The sequence below is a fragment of the Pristis pectinata genome, chromosome 18, assembly GCF_009764475.1.
Source record: "Pristis pectinata isolate sPriPec2 chromosome 18, sPriPec2.1.pri, whole genome shotgun sequence".
NCBI lineage: Eukaryota > Metazoa > Chordata > Chondrichthyes > Rhinopristiformes > Pristidae > Pristis > Pristis pectinata.
Genome location: NC_067422.1, coordinates 29,653,794 through 29,680,358, shown reverse-complemented (window position 1 = coordinate 29,680,358; position 26,565 = coordinate 29,653,794). Strand labels below are relative to the sequence as shown.

At 40.2% G+C, this 26,565-nt stretch overlaps 1 protein-coding gene across 1 annotated transcript in view; it reads left to right on the top strand.

Annotated features, from left to right (window-relative positions):
• Positions 1-26,565, top strand: part of LOC127580053 (dynein axonemal heavy chain 9-like) — a 377,996-nt gene that overhangs the window by 248,134 nt on the left and 103,297 nt on the right. The window contains exons 53-55 of the mRNA XM_052033209.1: positions 6,888-7,123; positions 13,473-13,595; positions 16,223-16,427. Of these exons, the coding sequence (XP_051889169.1) occupies positions 6,888-7,123; positions 13,473-13,595; positions 16,223-16,427 (564 nt within the window). The remainder of the gene's footprint in view (positions 1-6,887; positions 7,124-13,472; positions 13,596-16,222; positions 16,428-26,565) is intronic.

Here is a 26,565-nt window from a genome sequence, read left to right as displayed (position 1 = left end):
CAACCTGAAACGTTAACTCTGTTCCTCTCACCATTAGATGCTGCCTGACTTACTCAGGGTGATCAACTACATTACCCTTATTAATCCTCACCTTTCCTTAAATGGGACCTATAACAAATCCATGATGATTTTCATTTATTAGCCCATACATTTCCAAACACCAATGAATTTTTCCCAGGTTAATGTCTGTAAAATTTCCTCCCCTGCTGCCATTGAGCTGGCTCATATATATAAGTGCCGGATTTATCCCTCTGCTCTTTTGAAATAGCAGTGTAACATTTCCATCATTTTAATCTTCTATCATCATCACATATCTATCCTTTAGTATACATCCTTGTTATCTATTTTTATTCTCTCCAATATTGTTATTGTCTTCTCCTTTACTGCTGTATTAACCACATTTTCTTCTCTCGTGCACATTTAGTACCTCAGCCATATCCTCTCTCTATAAACAAGTAGCATTTATGGTCCCTGATCATACTGGCCTTTCTTTGAATGTCCTTCAGTGGTTTGAGTGTTTATAAAATACTTGTTTTTTCCATTTTTATGTTGCTAGTACTCCAGTCTCTATTTCTCTTAAATGTGTATTAGGTCTCTTTTCTTCTATCTTGTGTTAACCTCTACATTTTAAGCCATCCAGGGAGTTTTGAATGCCTTTTTTTTGTGCAAGTGCCATCTCCTCTTCGAAACCTCCCCTATTCACTTACCAATTTTTGATTCCAAGCCACCAGGGCCGGATCCTTTTGTGCCTCACTGAAGTTAACCCTCTTCCAGATATATCTTTTTACCCGAGTTTGTATTGTCCATAATTACACTCCTTATCATAACTATTCTTCAACAAGCGTTACTCCCTCTGATACATGCTATAGGTGCCTCAGTTCATTCCCCTGAATCAGATCCAGCCCAGCTTGCTGCTTCCTTGGGTTGGAACTACAGATCAAGTTGATTCCTGTACACGCATACAACTCTTTGCCCTTTACACAGATATATTCCCTGTCTATATTGGGTAATTGGCTAACCCTATATTTCTTTAATTTGCTTGTAAGTTTGTATTGTATCATTTTGCCACTATTCAGTGTCCTTTAATTAGTGTTATACACTTCTGGTATTTTAAACAAATTTCTGTAAAGTGTTGAGGGTTCATTTTCCCAAAATTAAAACCAGATTGAAATCAGGGTAATAGAGGGTAAAAAAAAAACTCACAATGAAACAAAAAGAGCTGGAAACATTCAGCAGGTCAGGCAGCATCTGTGGAGAGGGAAGCAGTTAATATTTCAGGCCAATGACCTTTTGTTAGAATTGGGAGCCAGTGCCAGACATCCAGTACATGTATGACTGGTGGACAGAACTTGATGTGATTCGGGATACTGGCAACAAATTATGATGAATTCAAGTGTAAGGAGGACATGAGGCTCAGGCTGATGAGGAGACATTAAATTTGTTATGTTTGATAAAGAAATGGATAAAGGTTTCAGTAGCAGTTGCAGTAAGGCAGAGCAGGGGTGTAATGTTCGGGAGCAGGATCTTGGTGATGGATGGGAAATGTACCCCAGTCACTTAGCTCATGGACATGGTTTGAACCATCTGCTTCAGTCTCTGTGACTATGTAGAAGAATGAACCACTGGCTCAGGAATAGAGTTGGTGATGAGGCAATGGTTTGGGTCTTCCCAATATTTAAACTAGAGAAAATCTCTCATCTAACTCGGAATGGTGGATAATCACTGTGACAAATATGGGGGACTGGAAGGGTCTAAAGAGGTGGTGGTGAGGTAGAACCGTGTATAGTCAATGTGCACATGGTGTCTGGCATAGTTTGACAATTGTTTCCACGGACATCATGTAGGTAAAGACAGGAGGAACAGAGGATAGTTAACATATCTGACCCTGTCCAATTAGTCACAGAAATCAGGAAGCTTCTCTGTGTTGCCCTGCTTTTTCTGCTGACTATCTTATTGAAAATTTCTGCATTAAAACACACAGAATAGTGTGAATTTGCTCTGAGTACCTGAAGGATATTTACAAAAGATGCCAGTAAAATTTGGGGCTTATCCATACCAGTGTAAATCAATTTATAAAGGCATGATTATTATCACCAAACAATTTATCTTGCACTGAAAGAAAAAGAAATGGTTGAAAAGGGTATTAAAAACGCCTTTTGCACATTTTATCAATATGCAGACAACATACACCTCGCCATATTTAAAATAATTTGGGTAGAAATTACTTCTTGATCATATGCTCTAAAGCAGTGTATTCATTCTGCAGTGCACTTCCAAAATTCAGTTCAATTCAAGACTTATTTCTTCAATAGCAGTGGCTGAAGAGTGTAACATGAATATGATGACCACGACAAGTAATACATTGCTGTCATAGTTTCTGATAGAGTTTACCTCCAATGTAACAAGTCTTATAAGAAGTAAGTTTGTCCACATTTTCACAAGTTAAGTGGTATAATTCTGCTGTTCTGCAACTCAATGACTCAGCTTTCAATTCCTGAGGGAAATCTCACCTTAGCACAATGTAATGCAAGTTTATTACTGAACGAAAACCAGATTCCAAAGACAAGACTCAAGGGCTTCTATGGATTGTTGTCCAAATAGGGAGAGTTGTGTCATAACTTGGTCAAGCAACAGCTTTGCAGAATTATGTCCCACAGACAATGTGCTATCACAGAAGTCTGTCTTCACTTAACTTGATCCTGTCCACAAGAAATAGCCGAGAAAAGTGGTTACAGCAAAGACTATAGGAACAGACAACATCCTCCCAATGATACTGAAGATTAGTCTCCCAAAAATAGACAAGCATTTTGCCACTGGCAGGAACCTAACAATATGGAAAACTGCCCAGATATTGTCTTTTAAAAAAATGAGAGATGATCTTTTTGAAACACATAAAATCCTCCAGGGACACAATGGGGTTAAGATGATTCCACTTGTGGGTGAATCTCAAATAAAGGGAAATTGTTGTACGATTGTTGGGGGGGGGGGGGTGGGTTGGGGGGAGGTGGAAGCGGGCGATCATTTAAAACTGAGGTGTATTAGGAATTTCTTGCAGAAGGTGGTGAATCTCTAGAATTTTCTACCCTGAAAAGTGGTGGAGATTAGATCAATGGGGGCATCTAAAGAGGGTGTGGATAATATTTCTGAAAGATCTGCGAATTGGCAGCTATGGGGGTCTAGCACAGAAGTGGGGACAAGGCCTGGTGTAGATCAGCCATGAGCATATTGAATGGTGTGACAGGTTTGACAGGCCAGGTGGTCTACCCCTGTTTCTTTTATCTTATGTTTTTAAGTTCTGAACATAAAAAGCAAGACAAATCTTATCCTTCTAATTACCACCAAATCAGTCTACTCTCAGTCATCTACTCTGATGAAAGCAGTTGTCAACAGTGCTTTCAGGTGGCACATTTTCACTAATAACCTACTCAGTTTGGGTTTAGCCAGGACTACTCAACTCCAGACCTCATTGCAGCCTTGGTCCAACCGTAGGCCAACAAGCTGAACTCCTGAGTTGAGATGGGAGTGATTGCCCTTAATATCAAGACAGTATTTGACCATATGTGTCATCAATGGATATTGAGGGGAAAGTACCTCACACAAAGGAAAATGGTTGTAATGGTTGGAGACAATCATTCCCGCCCCAGGATATCCTGACCAAAGTTCCACAATCATCATCTTCGGCTCCTTCATCAAAGACCATTTGTTTGTGTAAAATCATTAAAGATTTTTGCTACTGTTGGCACAGTGTTTAATTCCATTTGCATTTCCACAGCAAATGAAGCAGTCAGTGTCTGCATCCCATAACATCTAGATAATATTCTCTCATGGGCTGATAAGTGGCAAATAACATTCAGGCCTTGGAAGTAGGCATTGATCATCTACTATAACAGAGTGTATTAACACTTACCTTTGACATTCAATGGAATTACTTTGCTCTCATCGATACCATATGATTGTCTACATTAAGCAGAAACTCAACTAACCAGCCACATGAATACTGTGTCTACAAGAGCAGCATCCAGCTGGCTATCCTGGGTGACTGTCTCACCTCTTGATGCCTCAAATCTTTCCACTTGTCTTCTACAAAGCACAAGTCAGAGGTGTGATGAAATATTGTCTTTGCCTGGATGAGTGCAGACCCAACAACATTTAAGCAGCTCAGTGTCATCCATGACAAAGGGCCCACTTGATTGGCACCCAATCCATTGATTCCCTCCACCACCTACACACAGTGGCTGCAGTTTACGTTCCTTGGTGATTTCAACAGCACCCACCAATTCCCTGACTTCTACCACCAGGAAAGGCAAGTGCAGTAGGTGCAGGAAATTACCACTACCTGCAAGTTCCCCTACAAATTACACACCATGCTAATTTGGAGATATATTGACTTTCCTTCATTGTGGCTATCTATATTCCGGAGGTCCTTACACAGCAGGAATGAAAAATAAAAACTGCACATACCAGAAATCTGAGATAAAAACAGAAACTATTGGAAATACTCAGCAGGTCAGATAGTTATTTGTGGAAAGAGAAACAGTAACTGCACGGTGTAATGAATTGACCTGTACGATCGGTATGCAAGACAAGTTTTTCACTGTACCTCGATACAAGTGACAATAATAAACCAACACCATAAAAGCCTTCATTTTAGGAGTATATCAGTTCAAGATACCACTTTCTTCAGGTCATTTACGAATGGGCAATAAAGCCTGACCTTGTTGGCAATGGCTACATCCCAAGAAGTGTATCTGATTAAAGTCATCTTATTTAAGTAATGTGGATCAGGGATCAAAACTTCCATTAAACTTTCATTGTGACAGTGAATATTGTCCACTGATCATCAGCACTCTTGCCCATTTTAGGTGTTCTTGGCAAAATCTGTACAACACTGTTATACAACTTACTTTCTTGTGTTCATGGGATATAAAATATGCATGTAAGTGGAACTTTACAGATTTTTTTTTACATTGGGGGAAACTCAGAATACAGTGCTGAATTTGAGATGGGAATTGCTTAGTAATTTTTCACTTATTTCAAATTTTGAGAGAGCTGAGCCATAAGCAAAATGTGCGTGTTATATGGATTTTCTTTGTCTCTTATAACATTAAGTAATTCTCACAGAAGGTAAAGATCAATGCAGTGTTAACACTGATTGAAAGTAAAAATAAAACACAAGTGGCTTAACAGGTGAATTTCCTACCCAAGAAATTCCTGAACTATACAGATTAATTAGATTTGATGTTTAATCCCATTCCGTACTGAATTAGCTGGCCTCATTTGTGATAATGGAAGGTTGAACACTAAAGCCAGTATTTTGCCTACCAGATCTGTGTTGGCATTTCCGTAGAGCAATATACAACTATTCCCACTGCCTGAGTTTTGTAGCTCTGTTAAGTTATGTATAACTCTGCATAACGCAGCTTCAAATCCATACATAATTTTCTCTGAAAAATGCTGTTTTCTGTGGTTTTACTGCTCTCTGCGGAAAAGCTCCAATAATCCTCGTCAGAAAGAAATGTTTCCTAATCTGCCTCCTGAATCTCTTGGTGGTATTTTTGAAATCCTAGCACTCACTTCCCACCCACAGGAAATATGCTTTCCTTACACTGTCAAAATGCTTTATGATTTTAAACTGTCTCTGTTAACTTTTCTCCCAGCCTTCTCTGCTTCGCTCTATTTATCCCGTGTCTCCTTTTAGTTGTTATTTCCTATCTCTTGTACCTTCCTGATGAATTAATGTGTAAATTTCCTGAAACTGCAGACAATATTTTAACCATGATCAGACCAGTGTGTTATATCAATTTATTATTACTTCTATAATGCTTAGAAATAATGATGGAATATCGCTGTTTATAATTTAAGAACAAAATGTTGTCCTTTGTCTAACCTCACTCATACTTCAAACTCCTCTCTGTTTGTCATTTTTTTATATTGTTTGTATAGCCCCATTCCTTATTTCCACTCTTAAATTGTATCATCTATACTTGTCCACACTAAGTTATAGCTCCCATTAGCAGGACCACTCAACTAATTATTTTTTGTGTGGGTTCTTGAATCTTTTATTGTGTATTCCTTATTTTCTAAGCATCTCATTATCTAACAAGAACAAAATCAAACCCAGCACTGACCCTTATGATATAACACTACCAACAAGTCTTGAATCAGTGTCGCCTTAGTTTACCCTAGTTTTTAGCGCATCAGCCAAATTTCTATCCATGCTGATACATTTCCTCTTTTCCCATAAGGCTGTTTTTTGTATCAACTACGTAATATTAATCACTGCCCATATGGTTTCCTAAAACTGATTTCAATTATTAAGGGAAGTCAGAGTAGAGTTTTACAGATGTTTTTATAAAATTTAATTGATGAAGATTGCCATCTAATTCTTTGCATCTCCTGGGAGTTTATATAATTCTGCTTGACACTCAGAGTCTGTGGATGTGATGCACTAACCATCACAGCTGGCCACAGCTGCATCAATCAGTTGGTCTTTTCCTGGCATTCATTTTCAGAGGTTAATTTGTCATTAACAAACCTTTTGCAAGCTTTCTTATCAAACATTTCCAGAAAGCCCATTTATATTGCATCTACTGCATTCTGTTTATCCTTTTTAATAACTCGGACTTATTATTCTCAATTTGTGGAGTTCAGTAAGTGAGAATTCCAAGGTCATGATCTTCATTGTAAAGTGTGCTCTGACTGACTGATTTGACTATGGACATTCAATAACACGAATGCTGGCAAAAGTAAGCAACTTTTGAGAAAAATATATTTTAAAAATACTTTTTCTTAAGCTGAGCAAAATATGATTGAAGAAGATTATATAAAGGCTTTACACATGCATTGTTGTGACAACATGATTCTAATCACTATTTTCCTTTACTAAGGTTCCAATCCCAGTGACCTCTGGCTTGGATCCATTGACGATGCTTACAGATGATGCAGACATTGCAACCTGGCAGAATGAGAGCCTCCCTGCAGACAGAATGTCCACAGAGAATGCAACAATCTTGACCAATTGTGAACGCTGGCCACTTATGATCGATCCCCAGTTGCAAGGCATCAAATGGATCAAAAACAAGTATGGGGAAGACCTCAGAGTTGTGAGGATTGGTCAGAGAGGGTAAGTCAATTATCAAGGTCAAGGTCAAGTTTATTGTCATATGCACAAGTACAGGTTCAATAAAAAACTTGCTTGCAACAGCATCACAGGCACATAGCATCATAAAGCAGCATTCACAAGAAAAGTATAAATAATACACAATTTTTACAAGAAAGAACACTATTAGAACAAAATAAAAACAAACTCCATTTTAGTGCAAAGGAGTCATAGTTTTGCTAAACTGCAGTGATTAGGGTTGAGCTGGTTGGTTCAAGACCGGAATGGTTGCAGGGAAGTAGCTGTTCTTGAACCTTGTGGTGTGGGACTTCAGGCTTCTGTACCTCCTGTCCGATAGTAGCAGTGAGGAGATGGCATGGCCCAGATGATGGCGATCCTTGATGATAGATGTTGCCTTTTTGAGGCAGCGCCTTATGTAGATACTACCGATGGTGGGGATGGATGTGCCTGTGATATATTGGGTTGAGTCCATTACTCTCTGCAGCTTCTTAGATTCCTGCGCATTCGAATTGCTGTACCAGACCCAAGTCAGGATATTTTCAACAGTGCATCTGTCGAAGATTGTTGGAGTGTTCGGTATAACTTGCCTCTTCATAATGAAACATCTGTTTCTAACTGGTCACCATCACTGCAATGGAATTATGAATTATGAGGAATTAGGTTTTCAGTCTTGAGGCTGAAACACCTCAATCTCTGTTCCTGGTATCCCAAGGGAATTTAGTTTAAAATTTGGCTGTGTAATTACTTCAGCCTTTGGACGTGAATGAAATATCTTGCCCTCAGAGTTCGGATACTTGTGACCGTTTGGACTGAATTAATGATCAGCTTTCTTGGTACATTTGCAAATTATATAGTTGTTTTGTCTTTCTAATTCAGAAGTGTATGCTAACTCTAGAATAAATCCCTCATATTTTCTTGCCCTTTGGAATATCCTTCAGTTTAATTTTAATACTTTATAAGGTACTGATGAGGTTAAAACTATTCAAGTGCATTGGGTTATTGTGTTGAAGGAAAATAAATATTTGGCTATAAGTGTGTGGCCAAGTATCAGCCAAACTAGTCTTTAATGTCCTTGAGGTTTTCTGAGTAAGAGTTGGCTTTAGATCATTGTCAACCTGTTGTTGATTAAGTCTGTTTAATTAAAAGACCAATCTGTCATGGGTCCAATAAACGTAAACAAAATTAAATTAATTCTCACTTTATATGTATCATGAAGTGTGCTCATTTTGAAACCATACAGGCTGTAATTGTTTAAAACAACTTAATTGTTAGACTAATACAAGGACCAAGGTTTTCCCTGCATCAGTCCTGTAGTGTAGGAAAATATAACAAAAAAAAATTATGTACAGAAGGAGTCTGATCAGCCAATCATGTCTATGCTCTTAATCTTCATATGCCCATCTAGGTACTTAGTAAATGTGGCAATAATGGTAGTTATTCAACAAAATGTTAACCATAAGTGTTAAAAAAAATAGTGTAGACAGAAATGTCATTACTTAGAATCCATCAGCTGTAGACATGTATCGTATTGTTTAACACTTGGGATTTCTAACTCCTCTGAAAATTTAATGAAAGGCGGATGAATTTAAATTTCCATCCGTTTCCTGAATTTGATAAGTGGCATTTATTAAACATCTCTTTGAAATCTGTATGTACCAAATCATCTGCATTTCCCTCACTAACCCCCTCTGTTACTTCAGCAAAAAATGACATTGTTAGATACAGCTTACCTTTAACAAATTCATGTTGACTTTCTCTAATCAAGCCAGGCTATTCAAGTAACTGGTAATTGTGGCTTTGATTATTATTTCTAGAATTTTCCTCACTTTTCAAGATAAAACTGACATTCAATTGGTTCATATCAAAAGGAAAATTTCTTCAGTTTCTGTAATATCATTTTTGGCAGCTGAAGAACATGCAAGTTCTAAAAGCCATTATGGCCTAGAGTTTGCTCAGTCTCTAGCGGTATGTTAAACTGTCATTGTAGGGTGTACCGATGACCTTTTGGTTGTGGTCTTGTGACTTAGAAGTTGAGTATCACCCAAAGCCTTTGTCTGCTGTGCCAGTGCAGTGTGCACAATTCAAACTGCGAGAGTCTTGGGCAGATGTGAATCTTGGGAGGTCATGGGAAAGAGAGGCCAATAGGTGGAGAAAGGAAGGTAATGGATTAGAAGAAGATCGGAGTGTGGTTGATGATTGGGTCTGGTTGCGACATGGGTTGATGAGTTGGGAGGCTATGTTCAGTGGTAGCGAGGTGCTCCTTATGTGAGTGGTTCCTTGTATCAGTGATGTGATTAGTGAGGGTGGTGCTTCTGTCAGGTGATTGATAGCTCAGGGCATTGCTTGACTCAGGTAACTGGCAGTTGTTTTCAGTAATCGTTTTGGGTGTCTGGTAGTCAGATTGGGTGATCAGTGCCAGATTGGGCCGGGGTGTGGGATGGGAGATCAATGAATGGAGGAGATTTGGCTGAGGGTTGTGAGCTTGATGAGGGTCTGTTCTGCGGTGGGTCTATAGAAGAGCCAATTTCTAAATACAGGGAACCTACTGGAGTCAGGTTCCCAGCATCGGGTCTGGGACCTGCTCAGGAAAATCCCCTGTAAATTGTAGAGCAAGCAGACCTGGAAGCTGCATTGGCTCAATGATCAGATGATGTTGTACTGTACGTGCACAGATCTGCTGTGGATGAAGATAATCTTATTCCTCCAAGCAGTTTCCTAAACTAGCATTGCAGTGGGAATGACATCATCACATGCATACCCAATGTGGGAAGCGTGTCATCTGCACAAACCTGACAGGAAGTCAAATTTCTGCACAACTCAACACAAAAATAGCCTTAATTGTGGAGAATCGTGATTTTCAGACAGGTGATACTGAAAATCTCAGTGCAACATGATCACATTTCCAGGCATCAGTACTCGAAAACAGCCTTGCCAATTTGTGCTGTAAATTTTGATAGCAGGAGCCAAAAGTAAACTCAGATGATTTCACAAGTGCACTTTCAGCTGTCAGACAAGGTAGGGGCTGAACCCTAAGACTGGTCACAGATGGAATGTGCTTTAACACATTGCTTCACTCTACCCCCAAAGCCTCATTTTCTGCCTGGATGTTGCTGAATTGTTATTTTGCTGGATTCCATCTCTTATTATAGTTGTACATTTTTTTAAGAATGCTTAATGTGCAATTCCTACTTTTTCCTGTGTTTTTCCTCTTGCAGAAGTCAAGAGGTGAATTTTTTGTGTTTCCCAGCAAAAGGGGGCTGATTTTGTCCTTCTATAAGCTATAGGTGGCTAGCTTCTCTTTGCTTCATTTTGTATTCTTAATGTAGGATTGCATTGTGTGCTAATAGGTATTTCATCAGTCAATGCAACTTTTGTATGTTGCTGGCAAACTTTAAGAAATGTTATCCTTTGTACAAACTCGAGAGATGTGTCTTCCCTCTTTATGGCTTCTGTGTTCCTCCTTCAGCAGGGACTATCCTGTGGGTGTTGAGGCTAATACATGCTTCACCATTATTAGCCAGCAGGAGGTGTGCCTGTTACATGCCAAGGCAGACGCGTGATTTATGTCTTATCTGACGGCCTCCAGTCCAACTCAGAGCAAACTGAAATGTTGATGCTTGGAGCCCTTCCATTTATGTTTGTTTTATCGTTGCTGTTACTGTGTTGAAATGGATGAGGAGTGATCTAATCAAAGTCTTTAAAATGATGAATGTATTTGATACAATGGGAACAGTTTCCTCTGGGAGGAATCCAGAAGAAAGGGTTACTATCGTAGAAAATCAAAAAAACTGCAGGTGTTGAAATCTGAAATTAAGACAGAAAATACTGAGCAGGTCGGGCAACATCTGTGGAGAGAGAAGCAGTGTTAATGTTTCAGATTGATGAACTACCACCAGAATTTGAAATAAGGAATCCATTGTAAACACTGTGTAGGGGAAATCTGGAATTCTTTCTCCAAAATTCTGTGGTCGGTGAGTGAAAAAGCCTTACCGAAACTGAGATTGATAAATTAATTAGTAAATATTTCATGTATTTTCTTAAATGGAGTAAATATTTGTAATTAGTAAAATTCAAATTTACTTGCCAGCTAGGTTACATAGGTCTTTATCTTACCTGCCAAGAATAGGTTGGTGTGGAGTCAGAGGTTAATGTGCAAATAGGAGATACGGCACAGAAACAGGACTTTCAGCCGACCAAGTCTGCACCAACCATCAACCACTCATTTGTACACTAACACTACTCTAATCTATTACGTTCTCCCCATATTCCCATCAGCCCTCCCCCACAATCTACCACTGACCTACTCAGTAGGGACAATTTACATTGGTAATTAACCTACCAACCCTCATGTCTTCGGGATGTAGGAGGAAACTGGAGCACCCCGAGGAAGGCCATGCAGTCACAGGAAGAATATGCAAAATTCGCACAACCAGAGTCCAGGATTGAGCCTGTGTTGCTGGAGCTGTGAGGCAGTGGCTCTACTAGTGCCATTGTGCTGCAAAACATTAGAGGATTCAGGAAATACAAGTTACAGGACATCCATTTTATTCTTCCCACATTCCCTTCAACTCCATACAGACTCTGCAACTCAACTACAAATTTGGGCAATTTATAGCAGCCAATTAACCTTCCAACCACACACCTTTGCAATGTGGGAAGAAGCTGGAGCATTCAGAGGAAAAATGTGTGAAACACATACCAAAATTCACTCAAACTCACCCTCTAGGCCCAACGTGTTACTCGTTCAGAATACCTTGCTGTCTGAATGTACAAACTATTCACTATTAGTCCATTATTGGACTCCTCCCAACATCAAGGCTCCCAATGCCAACTGATCCCTGGGACCACAGTCAAATTTCTCCCTCTGATGCTCCCAATCGGGATCACCTGACAACTTTCCAACACCCATATTATGGCAATGAGAACACCCCAGTGCTTCCCATTATAGTGGGAATTCCCATTCCATCCTTCATCCAGTTTCTGTCGCTCCCTCATTGCATATGTCTGCCCTCATTGACATTGGCCTCGTGAAGCAGCTTTCTTGTCCTAAAGGCCTCCAGACCCAATTAAGTCTGCCTGTGGCTGAGAACCCCACTTAAAGGAGAATTACATATGACATTCAGGAAGATGGGGCATCAGCCTTTGCAGCAGCTCTCCAACGGCACCCCAATCGTCATTCTCCCACATAACTCATTTCCATTTCAAAATCCAGGCTGAACTCGCTAACATTTCAGGTTGAAGACATTTCATTTGAATTGAGAAGGAGGCAAAAGAAACTTGTCAAGCTGCAGGGATGGTGGGAGAAGGGTATGTCCCTGATAGGGTAAAACTGAAGGGACCATTGGGATAAGCTGTAAACAATGTTAATTGGTCACTGAGTGAATGGGAGCAGTTAGAGAGTAAGAACATTGACAAAAGAATGCAGGAATTGCGAAACATAGAGCAGGAAGATGTGCGCAGCAGGTCAGGCTGAACACGTCCTTCACTTCCAGAGAAAAAAATGAATAAAAGGTGGTGGTGGGAGGGAAACAAGCCAGCTAATATCACATGTGGACAACTAATCCAGGCAGAGAATTCAGTAGTATGTTCAGAAGGTTGCAATGTGCCCAGATGGAAGTTGAGGTGCTGTTCCTTTGTTTGCATTTGGCCTCACTGGAATAGTGCAGGAGGCCACGGACCGATGGGTCAGAGAGGGAGTGGGATGGGGAATTAAAGTGGCAACAGGAAGTTCAGGGTCACCCTGCGGACTGAATGTAGGTGCTCTGCAAAACAGTTACCCAATCTGCTTTTGGTTTCTCCAATGCAGAGGAGACCAAATAGTGAACACTGAATGCAGTGCACTCAATTGGAAGAAATGCAAGTGAACTGCTGCTTCTCTTGGAAAGACTATTCGTGTCTGCTCTGCCATCAATAAGCTAGTAACTAATCTTTTACTTTGCTGCTACATTGCTGCGTTGGCCCACATCCTTGATTCTCTTAATATCTAAAAGTCTATCAAACCGATCTCTCTTGAAAATTGGAATTTCAACAGGTTTTATTTGCCTGATTATTCACAAAATAATTGACTTTGCAGCTTGTGTACTGAGTGAAGTCAGGGAACGCACAGGTTTTCTGTGACATTGATATGGCTCTAAACCATTTGTCTGAATTGATACAAAAGATTCACTGAGGTATTCCTGAGATAATGTAAAGCTGATTTGAGTTTTGATAGGCCTCCAGGCAAAAAGATTTATCTATCTAAAACCATAGTGAATATATATGTCAGAGTCAGGTAGCCCTAATGAATGATTGTACATAACCACCATGATAAATGAACAGTAATATGAAAGTGCTTTTGTTCTTTTATTTCAAGTTACCTTGACATCATGGAAAATGCCCTTGGAGCAGGTGAAGTGGTCCTAATCGAAAACCTTGAAGAGACAGTGGATCATGTGCTGGGACCTTTATTGGGCCGAGAAACTATTAAAAAGGGCAGGTAGGGGTTTAAGGAGAATGTGTTTACAACTCTCAATAATCTTTTATAATTACTGTGGAACATTTGAACATTGAATGCCTAGAGCTTTTTCTTTCAAAATCCATCAAAATCTATTTTATTTCAGGACAGACATGGATAAATGTAGCTCCCACTCATGGCATTAAGACCACTTGAGTACTGAACCTATTTTGCCAAACATTTATACAGTAAAATAGGTATCAGAACTGTTTGTTCCTCTGAGTCTGGTTGGCAGAACAGAAGTGTAAAATCCTGAACTTAACTATTTCTGAATTGGTTTTAATTTGAAACTCACAAAGATACAAGTCCTGTCCCTGTCAGCATGATCCTGTAGGGGTAAGAAGCAAAGATGGGAAGATCAGGGAACACTAGTTAACAAAGGATATTGAGGGTTGGAAAAGAAGAAAGCATATGTCAGGTGCAGAAAATTGGTATCAAATGAGTCCTTTTGGGTTTATAGGGGATATAGGAGAGAAGTTAAGAAAGAAATTGGGAGGGGGGCAAAAAGGGAACAGGAAATGACCTTGACAAGTAGGAATAAGGAGAATCCTGGAGCATTTATGTGTATATTTGAAGTAGGAAGGTAGCTAAGGAAAGGGGAGGTCTCCTCAGGGTACAAAGGGGTAACTTGTATGTGGAGCCAAAGGATAGGGGCAAGATCCTGAATGAATACTTCTCATCCGTATTTGCCAGGGAGAAGGAGGCTGGAGAGTTAAGGGAGGGGGATGCTGATATTCTGGAGCATGTCTGTATCAGGAAGGAGGAAGTGTTAGAAATATTGGAGCTCATTAGGGTGGATAAATCTATAGGGTCTGATGGGATCTATCCCAGGATGCTGAAGGTAATTAGGGAGGAGTTTGCTGGGGCAATGACCAAGATTTTTGGACCTTTGTTAGCCATGGGTGATGTACCAGAAGACTGAAGGATAGCTGATATTGTCCCCTTGTTCCTAAAGCACAAATGGGAAAAGCCTGGAAAGTACACACCAGTGAGCTTTACATCAGTAGCCAGGAAGTTGTTGGAGAAGATTCTGAGGGACAGGATATATGTTTGCTTGGAAAGGCACAGACTGATTAGAAGGGATCAGCATGGTTTTATGCAGGGGAGATCACGTCTCACAAATCTGATTGAGTTACTTGAGGAGTTAACTAAGAAAATTGATGAAGGCAGCACAGTAGACATGGTTTACATGAACTTCAGTAAGGCTTTTGACAAGATCCTGCATGGTAGGTTGGTCCAGAAAGTTAAGGTGCAAAGGATCTGAGGCATGTTGGAAAACTGGATCCAAAATTGGCTTGGTGATAGGAGGCAAAGGGTAGTGGCGGATGGGTAATTCTCTGACTGGTAGTCTGTGACGGGTGGTGTACTGTGGGGATCAATGCTGGGACCTTTGCTACTTGTAATACATTTAACTGAGTTGGATGAGAATAGAGGTGGTTTGATTACTAAGTCTGCAGACAACATGAAAATTGGTGGAGTCATAGATGGCAAAGAAGGTTGTCTAAGGTTACGGCAGGACATAAGTCAGCTGGAAAGTTGGGTAGGGCAGTGGGAGACAGAATTTAATCTGGACAAGCATGAGGTTCAGTACTTTGGAAAGCCAAATTCTGGTATGACATAGACAGTAAGTGGCAGGGACCTTGGGAGAATTATGTACAGAGGGACCTTGGGGTGCAAGTCCAATGCAGGGAAATAGGGCAGTGAAGGAATGTATTTGGTACGCTTGGCTTCATAGGCCGAAGTTTTGAATATTAGAGTTGGGGTGTCACGTTGCAGCAGTACAAAATGTTGGTTAGATCACATTTGGAGTATTGTGTACAGTTCTGGTCACTGCAATATAGGAAGGATATGGTAGCAATAGAGAGAGTGCAGAAGAGATTCACCAGCATGCTGCCTGGAATGGAGGGCTACAGTTAGGGGGAGAGATTGGATAAGCTGGGTTTATTTTTAGTGGAATGTCAGAGGCTGAGGCGTGACCTTTTAGAGGTCTATAAAATTATGGGCATAGATAGGATTGGATACTCAGAGGCTCTCTCCCAGCGCACATGGGTCTGGAGATCATACGTTTGTGAGAAGGGAGAAAGTTACAGGAGATCTGAAGGGTAGGTTTCTCACGTAGAGGGTGGTGATATTCTGGGATGAGCTGTCAGAGGTTGTGGCAAAGGCAATACAATTACAACCTTCAAAATGCTTTTGGACAGGTACTTAGATAGGAAAGGTATAAAGAGATACAGACCTAATGCAGGTAAATGGGATTAACATGGACAGACATCACAGTCGGCATGGACGAGCTGGGCTGAATGGGTCTGTTTCTATGCTGTATGATTCTGCATCCCAACTGCATGCCACTTGTTAAAAGGACAACTGGTTCTTTGAGTGTCATATTGAAACATAAAGGTTTCCTTATCTGGTAAGTCCCAGAATATAATCACTTACGAGTTGTATCCACTCTTCCATAATATATAAGCCACTCCTTCAGGATAGAGTCCCAGTGAACACATTCGATATTTTTCTCTTCCTATTATGTTAATTGTCTGATGTTTTGTTTGTCACTGTAACAATTACACTAATGTTGTTCTTGAACTAAAGACATGCCTTTTCCTACCTAGGTGTATCAAAATTGGAGACAAGGAATGTGAATACAATTCCAACTTCCGTCTTATTCTCCACACAAAGCTGGCAAACCCCCACTATCAGCCTGAGATGCAGGCCCAATGTACCCTCATTAACTTCACCGTTACGAGAGATGGCTTGGAGGACCAACTTTTGGCTGCTGTAGTCAGTATGGAGAGACCAGACTTGGAAGAGTTGAAGGTATGGTAATCTAACAATATTCTTTCAGAACCTTATGCCGGTAAGAATAATGAAAGCTGAAAATGCTCAGCAGGTCAGGCAGCATTGGCAGAGAGTGGCAATATAATCTTTCATCAGAACTGAAAGAACAGAGACATCAAATGTGCTTTAAATTGCAAAGGGGAGAGGGTGAAGAGAACAAGGGGATATCTTTGATGGTTGGAGACCAGTGACTGAGTGGGATGTGATAATGCTGGTTGAGAGAGGGTGGTGAAACTGTGTTAATCATAACTGATAAGTCTCAAGGAGACTTGAAGGGCAGGAGGTGATCGAAATCAGAGAAGGAAAGAAGAAAAAGGGGAGAAATGCAGTAACTATGAAATAGCAGCAAAACACTGCAGATGCTGAAAATCTGAAACCTAAACAGCGTATTCTGAAAACACTCAGCAGGTCAGAGAACATCTGTGGAGAGAGAAACAGTCACAGATCGATGACCTTTCATAGGAACTGACCAGCGCTGAATCTTCCTTCCACCACTTGTGTCATTCAGTCTCTCTTGATCCCCACCCTATCACATATATTCCCATTTCTCTTCAACTTAAAAAGAAATTATTTCTAACTTTTCTAACGTTCAGTTGAAAAGTTACTGAGCTGAAATGTCAACTCTGTTTCTCTCTGCACAAATGCTGCCTGACCAGCTTGAGTATTTTTGCCATTCTTGGTCTTATTGGAGCTTTTGCTTACAGAAGCAGTGTTTCCGCTGCACAACTGGCACATCTCCTCATTAATAATGTTTGACTAGGAATCAGATTTTTACAGTACAGGACTTCATTCAGTCCATTGAACCTGTATTAATTCTTTGAAAGAGATCTCCAATTAGTTGCCACACTTATAGGCAGTCAAATAATTTTTATCATTCCCAGGATATATCTACTCCAGAGGGTTGGGACAGACAATAACAAATTGGTCTTTCACAATGAGGAATCTCAGAGTTGGTTAGTTTTTTTTTCTCTGCCTGTTATGACAAAACTGCTCTTCTACTAAATCAGATCAGAATGCTATTGTTTTAAACCTGGTGCATGGGCTCAAATTATGTTCTGTTTTTCTATGTAGGCATGAAAATGAGAAGCAAGGAAATACCTGCTTATCCCACAAGGTGCACCCATGAAAAGTGCAGCAGTGTATGACTTCACTGGGTGGGGCCCACCACCCACATTTACCGCACATTGCTTTTTCCCTGAATCTACCTCCAGAAGGCCAATCTCACTGGCCCAAATTGTCCTGGAACCCATACCAATAATCCAAGAAAATGCTCCATCCAGGAAACTACTCAAGAAGTCTTTGGCAGACAGGAAGTCCCAGATCCCGAGCTTTACCATCTTTCAAAGCTGTCACGTCTTATGAATGTCTCTGAGTTTACGAAACATTCAAAAATGATTAAAAATTAATTAAATAAATAAATTAAGCATATTTCAGAAAGAAAGTGAAATCAACTAAAACACTTACTTAACATTATTACATCAAAAAAAGTAATTTTAAAAATAATAATTTACCTCATTCTTGCCTCTCTTCTTCACAGTTGCACAATCCTAATTCAAATGAATATGCTCATGGATCCTGTGCCAGGTTGGATCTGAGAACAGATTATCCTGCATTAACACCAGGGAATCTGAACAGGCTTCTGCCATATTGCTGTGCTCCATGCAGAGTACAGCGATGGAGCACAGCCAGGAAATGCCCAACAGAGTTCATCAGTAAATTCTAGATTTCTGCATCTGAACAAGTGTTCCACAGTTTGTCAGCCATGCAGCAGAGGAATGCTGGTGACAGACTGAACTGCCAGCAGAAGTGACCAAAACCTGGGCAAATGGGATTAGCATGGATAGGCACCTCAGTCAGCATGGACGAGATGGGCCGAAAGGGCACATTTCTGTGCTGTGCGATTCCATGATTCTGCATCCCAAATGCATGTCATGTAACCTCCTGCGAGAAGCGAAGCAAAGCAAAGCAGAAAAGTACAGGACAATTACAAGGGAAAGATACTCAGGAGAATTTCTTTATGGTGATCAGAAAAATTCAAGATCAAGTTGACTGTGCAAGTTTCATAACTGAGGGGATTCGGGTTTCCAGTGGCTACAAGGGATTTTAAATGTGGACAGTTTTGTTTCAGTTCAGAATAGGTTTCTGCCCAAAGAACAATGCTGCTGATAATGTTGTATTACATTATCAATTTTCCCAGGAGATTTTAAGGATGTTTAAAATGGTAAGTGGAAAATATCACACTAGTGCAGAATGGGAAGTTCTTCAGAAGCTAGGAGCAGAGCATTCTGTGGCTTGAATCCTTGAGCTAAAGTGTTCCAGGAACAAATTTCAGAGCAGCCTTTGTCAACAAAACTATCACTGGCAGTGGTACAATAGACTGAACTACAAGTACATGCCAATCTATTTTAGAATCTTCATGTTGGTGATAAAGCTATATCTTAAAACAAAATTGTAAAAAGTAATAATGGTATAATTTTGTTCTACAAAAGACACTTCAAAAATGTATTTCTTCATATTTTCTTCACAATTTTGGTGCAGACTTTTATACACTTTGTCATTACTTGTAGAAGTTCCTGGATATTTTACTCATGTGAACGTTGTCAATTTTTCCTATCAATGTCACCCCTTCATGGACTCCTCAGTGATAAAGCAGCCTTGTCAATAAGCCAGGAATGTATTTTACTAACTGCAGCCCATGCTAGGGTAGCAGTCTTCACAAGGTTAGGATTCATTTAATATATCTTCATAATAGAAATGTGTTAAAGGGTATGCAAAAGGAGCAGATATGGTATCTGGCAATATTTTATCTATGTGACAGGCATTTATCTCCCTGTGTAATATAACCCTATTTAAAAAGAATATATTTAGTTTAAGGCTGATTGAAATTCATTTTCTTTCTCTAATGAACACAAGGAGCTTAAGGTAGCCTCTTCCTCTTTCACGTTTCTTGACAATAGGTTTTGATTTACAGGGAACAAATATGTTTTTTAATGTAAATCCAATTTAATTAAAAAGTTCTTCTCTTAATAGCATTCCACTGAGTATAACATTTCACACATTTACATATCCTGCGATTTGTGAATTAAGTTAGTAACTGTCTTCTTAATTTATTCAACTACTATTAGCATATGACAAATTAGCATATGACAGGAATATATTTTCCTTCCTGTCCTAATGACTTACAGCCTTTACAAATGCACATCTTGCAGTTGGACCGATATGTATATATGAATTCAGTAGAATTAACATGCAACTCTGAACCACCTTATTTACAGTCAGCAGGAAAGCAAGAGAACTTGTTATTGACCTTGTAAGAAGCTACACACATAGATCTAACAATTTTCAGCAAGAATATCCACGTTTGAACACTTGCTGCTTTCAGGCAAATTAAAGACTCCTGGCACCCAGCAGCTATGGTGTCAATAAGTTGGCTGATTAACCAATCATATTAAGGAACTTTTTAAGGCTGGAATGTAGGAACTAAAAGGCAAACATTATGAAATATTCTCATGAAGAATTATAGTGTTCTCTCTCTCTCTATCTCTCTCTCTCTCTCTCACTCACACAAAACATTTGTTAGAACCAAGTTGCTGTAAGTAATAATCGTCATCTTCCAATAAAATACACACATGGACCTCATAAGAAAATGTAAGATTTTCCAAGTGTTTTATTGAAAGACTGATTTATAAATAGCTTACGTTCATGTCTGTTCAAGTGGTTCCCCTTAATTCTGTTGAAGAAAGCAGCAAATTGCTACAGTTTTCATTATTACACTGAATCACTAATAGCGAATTTGAGATTTTCTTATACAGGACACATTTGTGGATATCCTGCAGTTGCTGTCAATTTTATAATGTTGTTACACTGTAGTAATATATGAGCAATTTCTCTATAACCCATGCCTGTGTGATGATAAACATGTTGCTGTGCGGGTTGCACACCTTAACCCCTCACTTAAGCTGAGAAATTCCCATCCAAGCATGAGGTGGAGAAGTTAAGTGAAGAAATTAAATGCAGAAGTGCACAGCTGGACCATATTATTTGCATCTGTGGAAGTTCCTAACCTAAGATGGTTCAAAGGGGATAGAGACAAGGTGGGCAAGAACATGGCAGATCTAATATAATGTGGAAAAAGATAGTTATCTAGTTTGCACAAAACAGAAAAGCAGACTTTTTTTAAAAGGTTAGGGAAGGGATAATGTTGATGTTCAAAGGGACCTAGATGTCCTCCTGCACAAATCACTGAAAGCCAACATGCAGGTACAGCAAGCGATTATGAAGGGAAATAATATTTTAGCTTTTATTATAGGAGAATTCCAGTGCAGGAGTAAAACTGTATTATTGCAGTTCTTTAGTGCCTTAGTGAGTCTACACCTGGAGTATTGCGTACAGCTTTAGTCTCCTTCCCTAAAAAAAAAGAATATACTTGCCACAGAGGTAGTGCAGTGAAAATTCATTAGACTGACTTCAGGGATAGAAAGTTTGCAATATGAGATTGATAATCTCAAGAGTTTAGAAGAATAATGAGAGACCTATTGAAGGTTACAACATTCTTGAAGAGCCCAGCAGGATAAATGCAGGGAGTATGCTTTCCCTGGCTGAGGAGTCTAGAACCAAGGGTCACATTCTTAGAATAAGGAGGAGATGGAATTTTGATTATTAAGATTTGGAGATGGTGCAGGAAAATGGTGTTGACGTAGGAGATCAGTCACGATCTTGATAAATAATGGAGTAGAATTGAAATGATACTTTGTCTTATTATGTTCTGATGTTGAAAGGTCCTTTTTCCAAATTGTTTAAGTTTAACCTTTTATGTAATTCATTTGGAAAAGTATGGAGTAACGTTTGTGAATTAAACCTCCCTGCGTTACCCACCTTCCATCTTAAGCCAAAAAGCATGCCTGATGATCCTTCAGCGATTAAAACTGGAGATGGATAAGAAGCCAGAGGTGGAAAAGTAAGCAACCTCAAAGGGGTGAATGGCCAGTAGAGGTGACAGAAACAGTGGGTAGCTCAGAGGTGCAGCTGTTAGCACTGCTGCTTCACTGCTCCAGGGACCTGAGTTTGATCCTGATCTTGCTTTTCCATGTGGAGTTTGCTTATTCTCTCCATAATAGTGTGGTTTCTCCTAGGTTTCCTCCCACATCCCAAAGAACGCTGCTAGGTTTATTGGCCACTGTAAATTCTCCCTGAGTGTGGTGAGTGACAAGAAGTATCAGGGGGGAGTCGATGACTATAACAACTTGCAGGGCTGCGTACATATAAGGGGAAGCGAAACGGGACTGATGGGCTTGCTTTGCTGGGAGTCGGAATGGACTGATGGGCCAAACGGCCTCTGCCGTAATGAATAAGTAAGAGTGTTGAGACCTTGGACAGATTAAAAAAACAAGGACAAGAATTTTGAGATGAAAGTGGTGCCATAGGAGTGATGAATGAATGAGACTTGTGCAGGTTATGATAGAGGCAACAGAGTTTTGGGTGTGCTGATGTTTATGAAGGGTGGAGTACATTGGAACAGTCAGGCCTGGGGTTGGAAACGCTGGTTTCACCAGAAGAGGAATTGAGGTTAGGCACATGATGGGGTCTGTGATTGGATACTCAATTCTGTAAACTATGAGGCTACAAAATGATCTGGCATAGCCTCGAGCAGTTGCCAGAGAGTCGGTGGCTAAGAAACAGAGTTTGTAGTGGGGTTTGCAGGCATTGTCTTTTGTTTTCTAATATTTATTCAGAGGAAGTTTCTATTCATCTATCACTCAGTGCTGAAAGGCAAAACAAAATGTCAGTGACAAGCGATGGCAGAGCTGTGCATTTCCTGTAAATGCAAAGGAACCTGACATGTTATCAATGGTTCCACTGAGTGCCTCATAGTAAGAGGGATCCAAGTTAGATCTCTAGTAACGACATTGAAGTTGGAAGCATTTCTCTGAATACATCAAGAGAGATAAGAATGAAGCCAGGGAGAGCAAACCCACCCATAAATGCATGTTACCCAAGGAATGGAAACCTTTGTTAATTAATGAATAGTTGTTGAGCTATCAGCAGTTTAGTAGGAATAAAGCAGAGCTGGAGATGGGTCTCCTGAACTATAGATGCTTAAAGAAGCTCAATTAATTTTCAGGCCTTGTCAGCTATGTTATTGAAAATGGTAATCAGTATTTTATATCTCTTACTTCTCTAATCATGAAAGTTATTTCAAGAGGGATCCATCAAATCTTGATAAGCTTCAGGCAGTTTAATAGAGTTGATATCCGAGGCTACTAAGATCCTGTAATTGTAGGGGAAAATAAGGAACGGTATTCCTCTATTATTAGTTTAGATTTATTACAAAGAAGTATTATCATTTTGTCTATTTTTATCTCCTCCTTGAAAACGGAAAATAGAACTTTAAGGATAGTGGCAACCTAATGTAACCTCATTCCTGTCTGAACTTGTGTTTAAACTTGATCTTATAGTGGTATCACTAGGGAAACTAGTATGGTACAAGTACATGAACTGTCTAATCTGGCAGGGGGGTGGGAATCCATGCAGAAAGACAGAGGGAAGCAAAGCAGAGACCAGAGCAAAAGTTAGAAAAGAGAGAAGTGAGAGTGGACTGCAGAAAAGTCAAATGCAAAAGGACACAAAGGTTACTAGATTCTGAAGGGACATTGAGTGTAAGGGCACTTTATCTGAATGCCCCTAGTATTTGAAACAAGGTCAGTGACCTTGTGGCACAAATCAATACAAAGGGGTATGATTTAGTGGCCATTATAGAAACGTGGTTGCAGGGTGGAGTTGAGTGGGAATTAAATATCCAAGTGTATCAGGTAATATGGAAGGATAGGCAGGAAGGTAAGGGAGGTGGGGTAGTGGTCTTATTTAAGGATTAGATCAGGGCAATAGTGAGAGGCGATATAAGATCCAAGAAGCAGAATGTTGAGTCCGTCTGGGTAGACACTAGGAACAGTAAAGGGAAAAAAAAAAATCACTGGTGGGAGTTGTCTGTAGGCCACCGAATAGTAACATTAGAGTGGCACGGGCAATAAACCAAGAAATATTTGATGCATATAAGAATGGAATGGCAGTTGTCACGGGGACTTAAACTTGCACATAGATTGGGTGAATCAAGTTGGTCGAGGCAGTCTTGAGGAGGACTTCATAGAATGCATCCGTGATGGCTTTCTTGAACAGTATAACAAGGGAAAATGTTCTCTTAGATCTGGTCCTGTGCAATGAGACAGGTAAAAGTTACGACTTATAGTTAGGGATCCTCTTGGAGAGAGTGATCATAGTATGAATGAATTTCTCATACAAATGGAAGGTGCAATAGTTCGATTTAAAACCAGTGTATTATGCCTAAACAAGGGAGACTACACCGGGATGAGAGAGGAATTGGCTAGCGTAGACTGGAAACACAGACTATATGGTGGAACAGTGGAAGACTTTCAAAGACATTTTTTACGGTGCTCAACAAAAGTATATTCCAGTTAAAAGCAAGGACAGTCAGGGTGGGGAGAGCCAGCCTTGGCTAACTAAGGAGATAAAAGAAGTCATCAAGCTAGAAGCTCATGCATACAAAGTCGCCAAGAGTGGTGGGAAACTGGAAGATTGGGAAAACTTTAAAAAAGCAACAAAGAACCATGAAGCAAGAAATAAAGAAAGGAAAGATAGATTATGAAAGTAAACAAACACAAAATATAAAAACAGGTAAGTAAAGATTACAAGACAAAGGAGCAGAAGAAGGCCATTCGGCCCATTGAGTCTGCTCCGCTACCTCACCATGAGCTAAATTATTCTCCTATCTAGCCCCAATTCCCGGCCATTTCCCCATATCCCTTAATACCTTGACTAATTAGATACCTAAAAATCTCCTCCTTAAACAACCCCAATGATAGGAGCTCCACAGCCGTATGTGGCAACGAATTCCATAAATCCACAACCCTCTGGTTAAAGAAATTTCTCCTCATTTCTGTTCTAAATGGTACCCTCTAATTCTAAGACTGTGCCCTCTAGTCCTGGACTCACCCACCAAGGAAAACAACTTTGCCACATCTACTCTGTCCAGTCCTTTCAACATACGAAATGTTTCTGAAGTCCCCTCTCATTCTTCTGTACTCCAATGAGTACAGCCCAAGAGCCGACAATCGCTCATTGTATGTAAGCCCTTTCATTCCGGGAATCATCCTCGTAAATCTTCTCTGAATCCTCTCCAACATCAGTACATCCTTCCTAAGATAAGGGGCTCAAAACTGCACACGGTATTCCAAATGAGGTCTCACCAGTGCCCCATAGAACCTCATCGACACATCTTTACTTCTATATGTTATATCTCTCGAAATGAATGCCAATATAGCATTTGCTTTCTTTACTGCCGATCCAACCCGGTGGTTAACCTTTAGGGTATCTTGCACAAGGACCCCAAGTCCCCTTGCACTTTTGTACTTTGAATTTTTTCCCATCTAGATAATAATCTGCCCGTTTATTTCTTTTTCCAAAGTGTACAACTGCACATTTCTCAACATTGAATCTCATCTGCCATTTCTTTGCCCATGCTCCTAAACTGTCTAAGTCTCTCTGCAACCTTCCTGTTTCTTCAATACTCCCTACTCCTCCACCTATCTTGGTGTCATCGGCAAACTTAGCCACAAAAACATTTACTCCATAATCTACATCATCGATATACAGTGTAAAAAGAAGCAGCCCCTACACCGACCCCTGCGGAACTCCACTGGTAACTGGCAGCCAACCAGAACAGGATCCCTTTATTCCCACCCTTTGCTTTCTGCCTATCAGCCAATGCTCCACCCATTCTAATATCCTTGCTGTAATTTTGTGGGCTCCCATCTTATTAAGCACCCTCTTATATGGCACCTTGACGAAGGCCTTTTGAAAATCCAAATACACAACATCCACAGCCTCTCCCTTATCCATCCTACTTGAGATTTCCTCAAAAAAATTTGAGGTTGGTCAGGCAGGATCTTCCCTTTATGAAACCATGCTGGCTTGGACCAATCTTGTCATGCACCTCTAGGTATTCCATAAACTCGTTCTTGAGGATCAACCCCAATAACTTTCCAACCACCGATGTCAAACTAATAGGTCTGCAATTTCCCTTATGCTGCCTCCCACCTTTCATATACAGCAGAACTACATTTCCAACCTTCCAGTCCTCCGGAACCATGCCAGAGTCTATTGATGCCTGGAAAATTATCTCCAATGCTTCCACAATCTCTAAAGCCACCTTCTTCAGAACCCGAGGGTGCACTTCATCTGGTCCGGGAGACTTATCTGTCCTTAGTCCATTTAGCTTCCCAAGCACCTTCTCTCTAGCAATCTTGATTGAACTCAGTTCTATCCCAAGACCCCTGAGACTGAAAAGTTTATATAATTATATAAAGCGGAAAATGGTGGCTAGAGTGATTGTAGGTGCCTAGGAAGATGAGAAGGGGGAATTAATATTGGGTAATGTGGAAATGGCCAAGGCCTTGAATGACTATTTTGTGTCAGTCTTCATGGTGGAGGACATGTCTAACATGCCAAAGAGAGATGTTATGGGAGGTGAGGACCGCGATACAATCATTGTCACTAAAGAGGTAGTGATGTGCAAACTAGTGAGCTTAAAGATAGACAAATCCCTTGGTCCTGATGGGATGCATCCCAGGATACTGAAAGAAGTGGCAGAATTTATAGTAAAGGGGTTTGTGATAAATTCTCCGGACTCTGGGCAGGTTCTGGCAGATTGGAAGACAGCGAATGTCACACCACTGTGACATAAAGAAGGATGTAGGTAAAAAACAAGTAACTATAGGCCATTTAGCTTAATGTCTGTAGTCGGGAAAATGCTTGAAGCTGTCATTAAGGAAGAAATAGCAAGACATCTGGATAGAAGTGGTTCCATCTGGCAGACACAACATGGATTCAAGAAAGGCAAGTCCTGTCTGACAAACTTCTGTAAGTTCTTTGAGGATATAATGAGCGCAGTGGATAGAGGGGAACAGGTGGATGTTGTATTCTTGGATTTCCAGAAGGTGTTTGATGAGGTGCCACATAAAAGACATCCATAAGGTAAGGTGCATGGAGTTGGGGGAAATGTATTAGCATGGATAGAGGATTGGTTAACCAATAGAAGGCAGAG